Source organism: Balaenoptera ricei, chromosome 9 (genome assembly GCF_028023285.1).
Source record: "Balaenoptera ricei isolate mBalRic1 chromosome 9, mBalRic1.hap2, whole genome shotgun sequence".
In the NCBI taxonomy this organism is placed as follows: domain Eukaryota; kingdom Metazoa; phylum Chordata; class Mammalia; order Artiodactyla; family Balaenopteridae; genus Balaenoptera; species Balaenoptera ricei.
The window spans coordinates 107,290,054-107,303,532 of record NC_082647.1 but is presented as its reverse complement, the minus strand read 5'-3'; the positions used below and the strand labels follow the sequence as shown (position 1 = coordinate 107,303,532).

The 13,479-nt window shown below is 55.2% G+C and overlaps 1 protein-coding gene across 9 annotated transcripts in view; it reads left to right on the top strand.

Annotated features, from left to right (window-relative positions):
• Window positions 1-13,479, top strand: part of TNS3 (tensin 3) — a 237,493-nt gene that overhangs the window by 148,476 nt on the left and 75,538 nt on the right. For all 9 annotated transcript variants that reach the window (XM_059934302.1, XM_059934295.1, XM_059934298.1 and 6 more), the window contains one exon: window positions 12,017-13,276. In XM_059934302.1, coding sequence (XP_059790285.1) covers window positions 12,017-13,276 — 1,260 coding nt within the window. The remainder of the gene's footprint in view (window positions 1-12,016; window positions 13,277-13,479) is intronic.

Genomic DNA, 13,479 nt, shown 5'->3' with positions numbered 1-13,479 from the left:
GCGCGAGTACTCAGAGGCCGTCAGCAGCACAACTGCCAAGATCTGAAGGTCACGCTGGTGCCGGTTGCCACGCATTCATGGAGGCTGTCGTGGTTCATTTGTGAAGCTGCCGTCAACATGGGGAAAACCCACCCGGCGCCCCACGCGGTGGAAAATGAGCCCCACGAAAGGCCGGGCTTCTTTTGACACACAGCTAGTCATGCAGCTTCGTTCTGTTAGAAATGGAGAAAAGAGACCACTGGCCGGGGTACAGCTGTTTCTGTCTCTTCCTCATTGTTGGTACCTTATTCTGTGGGTTTTTTCACACGGTTGTCAGCTTTGGGATGCAGAGGTCTGATTTTAAGACTCTCTCCTGTAGAAGGCTAGGACCTCCCCCCACTCTGGACATGACCTTGGCTACAACACGGCCAGGCCCCATTTGTCTCAGTCCTCAAACCAGATCTTTCAGATTTCCGTTTCTAATGTCTTTTCTTTTGATGTGAATTCTTTGACGAAAAGTATTGTGTGATCAGTTAGTCACTTCCTTGATTGCAGTGACAGTATTATTTGCAGAGTGGGCACAGTGACGTCAGTTCCCTCGACAGGAACAGGGGTTGGTCAGGACCCTTTGCCGAACACCAAACTGAATAGACCTTCTTGCACAAGCAGTGCATTGTGTTCCGCAATAAAAGAGACGCTTTCTCCTGAGCGCAAACGTAACCTGTGCCTTGATGGCCGTTTGGGGGGGGTTTGTTGGAAAAATCTGTGTCTGGGACCTGCTGGCTATGTCCCATCTCCCCACCTCAGGCTGATTGGGTGGTGACGTTTGTGAAGGTTCCAGTTGTGCTGTGGGATCCTGAAGGCATCAGAACGGCTTTGCTTGTTTGCTCTGGTGTCTTAGGTTCATTTGAGACTCGGAGCGTCTGGCTGTGCTGTGACCAATATGCGATCAAAGCACAGGGGTAAACCGTTCGCTGAAGCCCACCTAAGTTGCACATAAAGAGGCCTGAGGTGCAGAGGCGTTGCTGGGCAGCACGTGGAGGTCTGGGTGTGCAAGGAATCCCTGAAAGATAGGCGGTGTGCAGTTAACACTGACAGTGAACTTGGCCACATCGAGCTTGAAAGAGAGACACAGCCCCAGGAGATGGAGGGTGTAAAGGCAAAGACTTCCTGGCAGATACGCCCGAAGAAAGCAAACGGTGCTGAAACTGGTTTGTAAACCCAAGCAGCTTGGTGCTGGCTCCACACGTCTGCTTGTCAGCTGGGGAGGCTTGGAAGGGAACGCTGGTCCGCCGAGTGGCTCTTGAATAGAAGCCTTTTCCCCGCCTCCTCAGCCTCCAGGGTTCAAATTTCACTAAACCTGATTGCAGGAAACCCCACCCTCGTGTTTACATTGCACTGGCCTTTTTGGGTGGAACCAAAGTCCTTTTCTTAGCTAACTAGATCTTCTACCTTCTGCAGTACCTGGAGAGGGAGGCTGGGTCCCCGCGGGGGGACACATGCCCCCATCCCGGAATGCTGCGTTCTGGGGTTGAAGGCTTTCTTCAGGGTCCAACAGATGTGGGCTGAACAAGCTGCAGGGCTGTCTGGAAGGAAGGTGAGCAGGGAGCATGTGTGTGTGTGTGTGTGCGCGTGTGTGTGCGTGTGCACAGCTTCTGCTAGGCTGCAAAGACCCTCAGTTGAGACCAGAGAGTTGCCAGGCAGGAAAAGTACCAGAGGGATACGATGACACGCCCGGGAGGGGAGAGGGTGTTTGTTGGTAAGTAACGAGCTGAACAGCAGTTTTAACCTGGCAAGAGGGAAAGCCAGGCAGGCCTCCGGGAAGACTGTTTGTTTGCAGTTTAGAGGGGTCTTAGCTGCTTCTGCCCTTGGAGATTCAGTGATGGTGTGAAGTGGGGTTTATGTGCAGGAGCTCGTGGCCGGCTCTGTGGCTGGCTGGCCCAGGTGGCCTCTGAGTGGGCCGCAGGACCTCCTGTTGTCACTGGAGTGCCTGGAAGGGAACCGGCTGCCAAGATAAGTGCCCTCGACAGGATGGCCCGAGCTGGGGTGTTGGTTGGACAGGAGAGGGGCCCCCTTAGGAGTGGTCCTGCCAGCATCGTGTTTGTGTGGCTTGTCTGGGGTATGGTCACTGTGGCCGGGACATGCCTGCTGCCTCCCCCCCCCCCCCCCCCCCCCCGTGAAGCCCAACACTCCTTTATCGCAGCATTCCGGGCCTCGCCCAGGGGACCGCCAGGAGTGCTTGGAATCGGTGTGGCTCCAGCTTCCCAGGTGCTGGGCCCTGACATTGGCGCATCCCTTCCTGGAGAGCCATGTGCCTTTCTGGCTGGAACGCCCCCCTCCTGCTCTCACTGTTTTTTCCCAAGAATTTACAGCCTGCCTTGGTTTTAGAAAACATTTACACAGAGCTCGACTTGGCTCCGAAGGGAGCGATTTCCATCCGCCCCCCTGGCAGGCCAGGTGCCACCTCCCCGCCTGGCATTCAGTGGGGTAGTTTTGGGTTCGGGGGGTTCGGGCAGGCGTTTGCTCGCAAGGTATGAGGATGGCACATGCAGAGAAACTCCGTGCTATGTGGAGTTATTTCTGGAACTTGGCCTGAGGAGGGGCTTGGGCCAGGCTCTCACACCCCTGGGGTTCCTAGCAGCTAATCACCATCTGCCTTTTGTTTAGGGGAAAAGGGCACATTTCACCTCACCTGTGACATATCAGTCACTCGTCTGTGCTGTTGTAGACTAAAGGTAATATTCTCAAAGGCCCCAGTGTGGCCATCCTTTCTTAGCTCTCGATATTTTTGGAATAGGAACTAATTCAGTACAAACACAGGGGAGTCTTTAATTAGCACAGAGGCAGAACCCTATTGCAATAAAATAAAAGCAAGGCTTATTTCCTGAGAGGTTATAAATGCTGCAATTGTAAATGTCCAAGTGGAAAAAGAGAGAGAGATCTCGGCGTGAGTGACTTGGTGAGATGACAAGGACTCCGCCGAGAGGGACACCAGCCAAGCCTGGGTGTTTCTCCTGATTGTGAAGGTCCTGCAGCCTCCACAGGCCCCCGAGGGAAGAGGCATGCCTGGGACACTTCCAAAGCCACCTGCAGCTCTCTACCTGGCCAGAGGATGTAGAGGGTCACTGACCCCGCTCAGCCCAGCCTCCTGCTCTGGGCCCATCCCCCTTCCAGCTGCCTTGCTCTGTGGCGGTACTCCCCATGCCTCAGAGACTGGAACCCCAGGTACCCTCTCTGCCTGCACACCACCCAGCGGGCACTGAGATGCTCGCTTGCTTCTCGACCTCTTGCAGTGCTGGGCCGGTGCTCCAGGGCCCATTCTCAAAATTGAAAGCTGGGCAGTTTGTCGCTGGTTCCACACCTGGTCAGTCAGAGCCGATGCAGCAGGTCTGGGAGAAACGGTCTCTAACCACTAGGGTGAGGGCCCCGAGCTGTGCAGAGGTAAGGAAGGCCCCTGGGTGTGCTTTGGAAGATCCGCCCATGTGGCTGTCGTCCTGCCGCTGAGCCCTGTGGAACGGGGCACAGTTCCCCCGACCGCGCGGGTTCAGCAGAGGCGAGTTTGTGGTGAGCTCACCAAGACGATGCGGAGGCCCTCGGCGTCGCTCAGCTAGCTTACTGCTACCGCTTTTGTCCTCGTGGTTATCGGTCCCAGAGGAAGCTGAGAAGCCGGGCAGATCATGTGGCTCGAACAATGTTACACAGCTGGTGAGAGCTGGAGGTGGGCTGCTAGGCCGGCCGGAGGGCCGCGCTGTGCAGTTTGGGTTATAGAAGCTTCAGGTAGGTTTTGTAAAATTCCATCTTTTACTTGAGATCTCTATTAAAAAGCAATTCTTCAACATAATTCCGAAGTGTAAAGTCAGTCAGGCTGAGTTAAGAATACTCATGAACGGGACAGCACGAGGCATTCTTATCATTCCCCAGGCCCTGGGCTGGAGGGAACACAGACAGGAGCCCTGAATCACCAGGACACGTGTGGGGATGTGCAGACACAGTGTTCACCCAGCGCCCCCCTGTGCTTTTCCCTTTGTGTTTGGTCTCACCGAATCGCCACGGTGATCCTGGGGCAGACCTCATCAAACACCTGTTGCCTGGCAACTTCTCCAATAAGGGAAGTGAAGCACAGAGAGGTTGAGTAACTCGCCCAAGGTCACACAGCCGCGGGGAGGATTTTTAATTAGGATTCACACCCAGGTGGATTATGCCAGAAAGTCCAGAAGGGGACTGAGGATGTGCACATAAATCGCTCCAGTGAAAAAGTTAAAACAAGCTCTATGCCACAAGGGGGGCACGAAGGGACCCTGACAACTATCCCGAAGGGGAGAGAGCTCTCACCATCTCAGGGAGTCTAGGAGGAGGAAGGAAGGTCCTGGAAGAGAGGGGGAAAGTGGAGGAATTCAAGGCAGCGGGGGCAGGAGCAGAGAGAAAAGGAGATGAGGAGAGGAGGGCGGGGGGTGGGGAGGAGGGGGGAGGCGGACACAGTGCGTGGGGGTGGCCCATTGCATTGTGAGCCTCATTTCGGTCTTGATTTCATGACCTTTTTAAAAATCGAGATGTAATTTATTGGGTTGGCCAGGAAGTTTGTTTTGGTTTTTTGTAGCCTGGAGAAACCCGAACAAAGTTTTTGGCCAACCCAGTACATACATAAAGTTCACTCTGTTTACCGTGCATCTAGGGGTTTGACTTCCTATCCTGCAGCTCCCACCACAGCTAAGAGGAAGAACACGTCTGTCACCCAAATCATCCCTGGTGCCCCTTTTGTAGCCGCCTCCCCGCCGCGAGCCCAGTGCCCGCCCCCGATCTCTTCCCCCAGGATGTCAGTGGAAGCCTTTGGAGTCTGGCTGCTCGCTCAGTGCTTTGGGTGTAGTTGCAGATGATGGCATCACTTGTCCTTCTTTCTTCTCAGACACTTTTCCCGGGAAGCCCGCAGCTGGTAGACTCATGGCTTCTGGTAGACTCATGGCGTCTGGTATTGGGACATTTTGATGGGGTGAGTTGGTTTAGCTGAGTGGCCTCGAGTAGCGAGTGAGCCGATTGGAGGGGCGAGCTGGAGATGGTCCACGTGGGGCCGGCCGCAGGAGGCGGGAGTGACCCACTGCCCAGCAGTCTGCGCCCAGAGGCGCAGCCTGTCTCCTGCTGAGTCAGGGTGGGCGGGGAGCCGTCCCTTTATCAGGGCTCCCAAGGGGCTGTGGGTGCGGTAGGCGGGGACCAAGTGGTGTACGCGGGAGCAGCTCATTAACTGTAAGGACAGAAGGCGCAGCCTGCCACGGCTCCTGCTGCCGTAGCCTAGGAAACAGACATAACACTGCCATCATCAACCCGGCAGCCTCAAAACACAGGATCCTGTCCCGACAGCGCACCATTTCGGGAGTTAGGGAGGAAAACAGAGTGCTGAAGTAGTTTCTAAGGAGAGTGTGTGTGTGTGTGTGTGTGTGTGTGTGTGTGTGTGTGTGAGAGAGAGAGAGAGAGAGAGAGAGGGAGAGGGAGAGGGAGAGGGAGTTAAAAAGAAAACATTTAGGGAAATTCCTTTCCGAAATTAAATTGTTAATTTCACATTAAAGTGGTTGGTCAGGTTTAGAATTCCAGTGTTTTAAAAAAACAGAAAGCATGGATTTGGGAGTAGGGTAGAGGTAGGTTTGAATTCCAGATGATCTATTCAGTAGCCTGTTATTATCTTAAATATTAGCATAACCTCTCTGAGCCTCTGTTTTCTCATCTGTAAGATGGGCTTGTCGATTACTGCCTCACAGGATTGCTTTGGGAATTAAGTGAGGTCCATCCCTGGGGCATGACAGTGTCCCGGCACATAGGAGGTGCTTAAACAGAGCCTTTGTCTTTAGAGTGTCAGCCCCATTGCAGGAGACGGCTGTTCCCTGCATTCTCTCTTTCTCTGACGATACAAATAACGATTCCTTGCAGCCTCACCTGAGAGCAGCTGTTCCTGGATGCATCCCTTCTTGCAATCCTGCTCTCTCTTTCTGCCTCTGCTAACCCGTCAGATGCTGTGAAATGTGCCTGCCGCCTTCCGTTTCTTGATCCTCTCCCTGTTCCCCAGGCTGGTTCATCCCAGCATGTAGTCGGGACTCTGCTGAGTATTCCATTTCAAGCTCCATAAACAACCAACTAGCAGCCGTGGCAAGTGCTTAGTAAACTCGTGGGACTGTTCCTGGAGAGGAGTTTTCTGTTTTTCTCCGTTGAAGACTTGCAGGGAGGATTCTGTTAGCTCTTTTGAAATGAAAAGTTGCTTTTCAAGCAAACCTTTCACAAAAGTAAAAACATAAGATTCATAGAGTCAGTATATAGAAGAAAGATTGATTTCAGCGAGCTTAACGAAGCCCTCAGGTTTGCTCTTTTGTTTGAAATGGATTTTTTGTGTTGGCAGCAGGGCCAGGGGACAGCTGAACTTATTACAGATCAGTTCTACACCTTCTTGGTAGCCGAGTGGTTGGTGTTCAGATGGCGGTGGAGTTGAGATGCTGCCTTCCCTTTGGCTGATTCTTCACACACCTGTGAGCACATACCTGTGAGCACAGGTGGGCATTGGTTAATCTGCGTTCAGCCAGGATGAGAAGGAATGTTTTCGTTTTTTTGTTTTTTAGGTCTGCCTCATTTTCTTTGCTTACTTTTGAAATATTTTGGGGGTGTCTCTTTTCCTTCTTGTGAGATAGCCCCCTTTCAAAAGTCGAGTAGGAATGGGCAGGGAACCGGCACACGGTAGCAGAGCAGGGGCGGCTAGTCTGTGCTGCAGCTTCGCCCCTTAAACGAGGCAAGAATGTCCACTGGCTCTTTTCTTTCTTCTGGTTCTTTTCCAGATGGGAACCTGCCCGGTGTGTCATTCAGCGGAAGCGATCAGAGCCGTAGTTAACGTTTGTTTGATTTTTAACTAGGCCCCGGATGCAGGAAAATCATTACCAGAAAACTCACAGGCCTCCTTTGGGAAGGGGCCCTGGGTTCTGGTCGGTGGGGCAGGGATGGCGGGAAGGGACAGGACACAGAGCAAGTGGTCGATCCTGCACTGGGACAGGCAAAGGCTCTTGTCCTGCATCTGCAGTGGAAAAGCTGGGGGTCCTGGGCGGGTCACTTCTCTTATGTGGAGATTGGGGGTCTTCATTTGCAGAATGAGGATTCATTCAATTCCCCCAAACTCCCCTGGAGCTGGAAGCACAAAGTTAAAATGTGTCACTGAAATCTACAAAAGGATGCAAGGGGCGGATGAAGTGAACGCCTCCAGACGTCTCCTGCTGGCCCCGCACTCACCCCACCTTTGATAGCACTCTGAGCTCCGAGATGGAGCCGAGCTTCACAACCCCAAGCTTCCTTCACCCCAGGGGACCCACCTCTTTTCCCCTGGGAGCCCTTGGTGGTGGCAGTGGGACCCCAGCCCCAGCCGTGCCCAGGGATCACAGAAGGGAGTTTGGCTATATCGCTTCTCTGAAAATTACTTTCTGCGTCACTTTTCCAAATCTGAATTAAAAGGGGCACTCTACCATCAATTAAGTCAGGGTGTCCTTAAAGACTGACCAGAGTTTTGAGGTGCTTCATACACCAAGGCTGGAGCTTGTGTCTCATTTTCCATGGAGGGTTTGGCAGTCAGTCAGTCGTGCAGGGACCCCCTCCCCCAAGCCCCCCAGATAACTTTTGTCCCTGGTTGTGATTCTGTTTTCATTGCTCTCACCCTGCAGTTTTCACATGGGGTCTCAGAAAACAAAATACCAGCCCCGTAGGCAAGGTCGCCCTTCTCTAGATGTGGTTTAGAGGCGGGCCATGAGTAGGTGGGTGCACCCCGCCCATCCCTGCAGCTGTGGGGACGAACCTGCTTGGGAAAGTCCATCTTATATGCTTTTTTTTTTTTTAAAGGAATTCCTTATTTTTATTATTTATTTATTTATCCATTTATTTTTGGCTGTGTTGGGTCTTCGTTTCTGTGCGAGGGCTTTCTCTAGTTGCGGCAAGCGGGGGCCACTCTTCATTGCGGTGCACGGGCCTCTCACTATCGCGGTTGCGGAGCACAAGCTCCAGACGCGCAGGCTCAGTAGTTGTGGCTCACGGGCCTAGTTGCTCCGTGGCATGTGGGATCCTCCCAGACCAGGGCTCGAACCCATGTCCCCTGCATTGGCAGGCAGATTCTCAACCACTGCGCCAGCAGGGAAGCCCCAGGAAAGTCCATCTTAATGGCAGGAGGATGGAGGAGACGGGAAATGGTAAAGATGCGGTGCCACTGTTATGCACCTACTGTATGCCAGGGCTCTGTCTTGCCCTCATCACACCCCCAGTCCTGTGGCTGCACAGATAGCGTTCAGACGTCCCTCGAGCCTTCGCCCCTCTGTCTGCACATTGGGTCACAATTAGGTTGGCGCATTGGGTCACAGTTAGGTTTGCATCTTCTGTTTTCTTTGACATTTTGGAACCCGCTCGTTGACTTCGGCACCTTTCCAGTCGGGTTGCATTTGAAGGCCCACTCGGTGGGGCTCTGCGGTCTACCTGGGGGAGAGGTTGTTATGATGTCTGGGGAGTGGAGGCCCTGGGGCTGCAGGTGGCCAAGGGCTGTGGGCACTTCTACCTTCAGAAGGTTGGTTAGTTATTTTTAGTCTTTTTACCTGCTAAGGCAGCTGAATATCTTTCCAGAATAGCTCCCCAGGCTTTGTCATGTGAAAACAAGCCAGAGCATTCAGTCTGTCAGTACTCGGTGCCCACTGGGTGCCAGGGGCTGGTCTCTAATGCTGGGGATACCACAGGGAGCAAAAAACAAACCCCTGCCCTCCTGGAGCCCACATTCTCGTGGGGGAGACAGTCTGCAGTAGGTCTGAATGTAGGTGTGTGCCACAGACAAACACCCAGCAGGCAGAGAACGGCACGAGCAAAGGCCCTGGGGCAGGTGAGTGCCTGCTGTGGTCTGGGAGCAGCAAGGTGCACAGGGAAGAAATGAGCACAGTCAGGGAATGCCAGGCCTTGTCCACCTTGGAAGGAGCCTTTAATAATTATGGCTACCCTCGGGACTTCCCTGGTGGCGCAGTCGTTCAGAATCCGCCTGCCAGTGCAGGGGGCACGGGTTTGAGCCCTGGTCCGGGAAGATCCCACATGCCGTCAAGCACCTAAGCCCGTGCGCCACAACTACTGAGCCTGTGCTCTAGAGCCTGCGAGCCACAACTACTGAGCTCGCAAGCCACAACTACTGAGCCCGTGTGCTGCAACTACTCAGTCTGCGCACCTGGAGCCCGTGCTCCGCAACAAGAGAAGCCACCGCAATGAGAAGCCTGTGCACCGCAATGAAGAGTAGCACCCGCTTGCCGCAGCTAGAGAAAGCCCGCGCGCAGCAACAAAGACCCAATGCAGCCAAAAATAAATAAATAAAATTTTAAAAAAGGATAATTATGGCTACCCATCTCAGGAGCCTAGGACCTGGATTCTTTATATATGTTCTCTAATTCTTATAATGGCAATTGGGCTGTTTTTTAATGCGTTTATTATTATTTTAAGATTTCTACTCCTAATAAAAATAATGAGAAGGGGATTACTCGTAACTCGCAGCCAAGGGGAAGTATCCTGTCCTGTTCCGTTTCCTGCAGGCCCTTATGGACCGTTCTTCACGTGGGGTCGCCACGGGGTTCTACTCAAAATGATTAACGGGCATTGCCTGGATTTAAATCAGAAGAATTTTTGTACAGCTCCTTCTTGGCTTCCTTTTTTCCCCTTAACTCATTGCGCCAGTCCGTTTTCATTTAGATTCAGGGAGAAGGACTTGAGTCATGGACGCGTGGACATCTGTTTCTAGAAATCCCCACCGGCTGGCTGTGTGGCTGGCGGTCTGTCCTGGCCTCCCCTCCGCTCTGGCGGGACTTGGATTCTTGCAGAGCGGAGTGTGCACTCCTGCTACTCTGCAGCATGGAAGGGAAACACCTGGCGCCCCAGGTCTTGCCTTAGTTGAGTTTTCCTGGCCACAGAGGGTCTACCACAGAAGCCACGTTAAACTGGTGTTTCCTCAGGGCTAGAAGGACACTCATCTGTGTGCTGTGACTTTCAGGGCCCGTGTTTGCACTTCATGTAGAGCACAGCCAAACCCTCGTTGTGCAGTTGGGCCAACACAGGGTCGGTGGCCCCAGGCCGGGTTGGGGTAGAGCCAGGACTTGAACTGGCGTCTGTCTGATGTTCCAGCTCCTGCTTCACCCACGGGCCGTTCTGCGTGAGCCCAGCAGCGTCCTAAGCATGATGACCTGGTGGCTCTCACATGGGCTGATTCTGCACTTTCACAGTTGTAGGGGTGACGTTTGCAGGTGCCCTGTAACTTGGGAGCGTTCGTTCCGGGGTCCTTGTGTGCAAAGCTGGGTGCAGCAGGTCCTCCCCCTGGCACCTTTGGGTCACTCGCTGACGCCACACAGAGCGTCATGACCGAGTGCCGCCTCTTCGTGAGCAGGGCCCGGGCGGCCAGGGGCCCCCAGGGTGCAGAGCCAGAGAGCATGGGTTCTGGTTCCACCTGGGCTTCCCAGCAGCTGCCTGACCTTGGGCAAGTTACTGATGCTCTTGCGGCATCAATTCTTTTTCTTTACAAGGGGAATATGCTAGAAAGTTAGAGAAAATGTGCTGAGTGCACACCCCGTGATAGGTGCTCTGTGACCACCAGCTGTCACGGGCACCTGCCCCAATTACCCCGAAGCTGCATCCAGCTCCTGCCTCTGACTTAGATGCTCACGTCACCAGTTGCCTACCTTGAAGACTTGGTTTATTTACCATATTTTATGTATCGTTTCCCCCCCCACCCGGCCCTCCCCACCAGGCGCTACGTTAAGGTGAGGGTCGCGGAGATTCGTACCGGCCTGCACTCCGGTGTTTGTTTGCCATCCCCCATCACTTCTAGCCCCGCTTCTTCCTCTTGGGCACAGCTGAGATAAGAAGGAAGCCGGGTCCGCACGTGCTCTCAGCACAGCACCCCCAGATACCCCACAGATCTCTGTCCTGGCGTGTCACCCCGGCGTTTTTAAAAAAGCCGGAAGCTGCTGACGGTGGAGTGCACGCAGCCCACCAGGGCCACAACCGAGCCGGGTCCCCCCCCGAGCGGCTCCAGGCCCAGTTGCTGCTGGGGTACAGTGGCTCCCAGGACCCCAGACAGCGTGGGTCAAGCCCTCTGCAGCTCCGTTATTGTGGTGGTATGCCTGCAATTTCACAGTTGGGCAAACAGGGAGGCAGAGGAGGACGGAGGGGGAGGGAGGGGCTGACCTCAAGCTCTCTTGTGCTGTCAGGTGCCCTCCCAGCTCCTTGCTGTGGGCCAGGGAGTGGCGACTGCCGCAGCCGAGGCCGTAATTAATAATAGGAGCGCTCTTCCCGTCTGCATTTGAGGCCTAATTTTGTTTTCTCCGCCGTCCTGATGCGTGGAGATCAGTGCTTACCCCTCTGTGTTCTGAGGTCCTGCCGTGCCTTTATCAGCACCTTCTTGGCCCAAAGATGCTGCACTAATGGGAAAGCAGGCCCGGGACGAGTTCCTGTGCTTTCTCTTTTCGGTGAGTTGCATATTTAGGTTTCAGCGGATCTCAGAAGGTTGAGGACAGCAGGCTCCTAAATCAGATGTTCTGCTTACCGAGGACTGGTACCCAGGTCCCTGGAGGATGCTTCATAGACGTTGACAGAAGCTCTCTCCTGTCATAGGCGCCATCCATTCTTGAGTCTTCGGGATTTGTGAGCAGCTGCTGTGTTCAGCATTCAAACTAAGGACACCATTAACAGTGCGCCCTTGAGGCAAGATGACTCCAGTATGGAGAAGCCCAGAGGTGCTCTAAATGACCGTGCTCTTTGCATAAAAATGTAGAAACAATGCAGGGCCTGAAAATGTTTGATTATTCAGAGTGTTTTTCGTGGGCGTTTGCTTCGCAGGAGTGTATGTAGAATTTGGGGACCCTAGAGGTGTCTTTGGCCCTGATTATTCTGACTTGTCTGCTGTGAATCCATTTATGTGTTCAGACAGGAATAGAGGCCTGTTCCAAGAGCCCGAAGCCCCCTTGCATCCTTGACTTACGGTCCATCTCTCCGTCTCTCCTTTTCTCCCCACCAGTGCTGCACACGCAGGGCCCTGTCGACGGCAGCCTTTACGCCAAGGTGAGAAAGAAGAGCGCCTCGGATCCCAGTGTCCCAGGTGGGTCCCCCACTGTCCCGGCCGCCAGCAGCCCAGACCACAGCGACCACACCCTGTCTGTCAGCAGTGACTCGGGCCACTCCACGGCCTCGGTGAGGACCGACAGGACCGAGGAGCGTCTGGCTCCAGGACCCAAGAGGGGCCTGAGCCCCCAAGAAAAGGCTGAGCTGGATCAGCTGCTCAGTGGCTTTGGTCTCGAAGACTCTGGAAGCCCCCTCAAGGACATGAGTGATGCTTGCAGCAAGTACAGCGGGACCCGCCATGTCGTACCGGCCCAGGTGCACGTGAACGGAGACAGCACCCCCAAGGACCGAGAGACGGACATCCTGGACGACGAGATGCCCAGCCACGACCTGCACAGTGTGGACAGCATCGGGACCCTCTCCTCCTCCGAGGGCCACCAGTCCGCCCACCTGGGCCCCTTCACCTGCCACCAGAGCAGCCAGAACTCCCTCCTGTCTGATGGCTTCAGCAGCACCGCCGGCGAAGATCAGCACGGCGCTCTGGCCCCAGATCTGGGCCTCGCCGTGGAGCCCCCGTACGAGCGGGAACAGGCTTTCGGGAGCCGCGAGCCCAAGCAGCCGCAGCCTGCGCTCAGGAAGCCCTCCGTGCCCGCCCAGACGCAGGCCTACGGGCAGAGCAGCTACTCCACGCAGACCTGGGTGCGCCAGCAGCAGATGGTGGCCGCTCTGCAGTACAGCTTCGCCCCCGACGGGGAGGCCAGGCTCGGCGGCCGCGGCACAGCTGACGGTTCCGGCCTGGCGCAGGCCCAGCCCAGGGTCCCGCTCACCCCTACCCGGGGGGCCAGCAGCAGAGTGGCCGTCCAGAGGGGCGTAGGCCCCGGGCCACATCCCCCTGACACGCAGAGACCCCCTCCCGGCAAAGCAGCGTTCACACCCAGGGTTCCAGATGTCAGAGTCGTGAACGGGAGCGGCCCGGCGCTGAGCGCAGACCCCTCCCCTGGCTCACCCACCCTGGACATCGACCAGTCCATCGAGCAGCTCAACAGGCTGATCTTGGAGCTGGACCCCACCTTTGAGCCCATCCCCACCCACATGAACATATCAGGCAGCCAGGCCAGCGGCCCCGCGGCCCCAGACGCTGTGGCAGGTGGGCTGCGGGCGAGTGGCCGCCTGCAGGACACGGCAGAAGGCCCTGGCAGGGCCCCCGCGAGGCAAGGTGAGCTGGTGTTCCGCGGGATGCGTGCTTGCCTGGGTCTGTGTTTTGCAGAAGAGGGGTTTATGGGAGAGTGCCGGGCTCGACGCAGGGTCCGGGGAGGGGAATGAGGAGGACAGTTGGGGCCCTGGGCACAGCCCCGTGGGGACAGGCAGGTAACCGTGCACTTCAGGTGCCGAAGATGTCTCCTGGCTGGCCATGCAGGG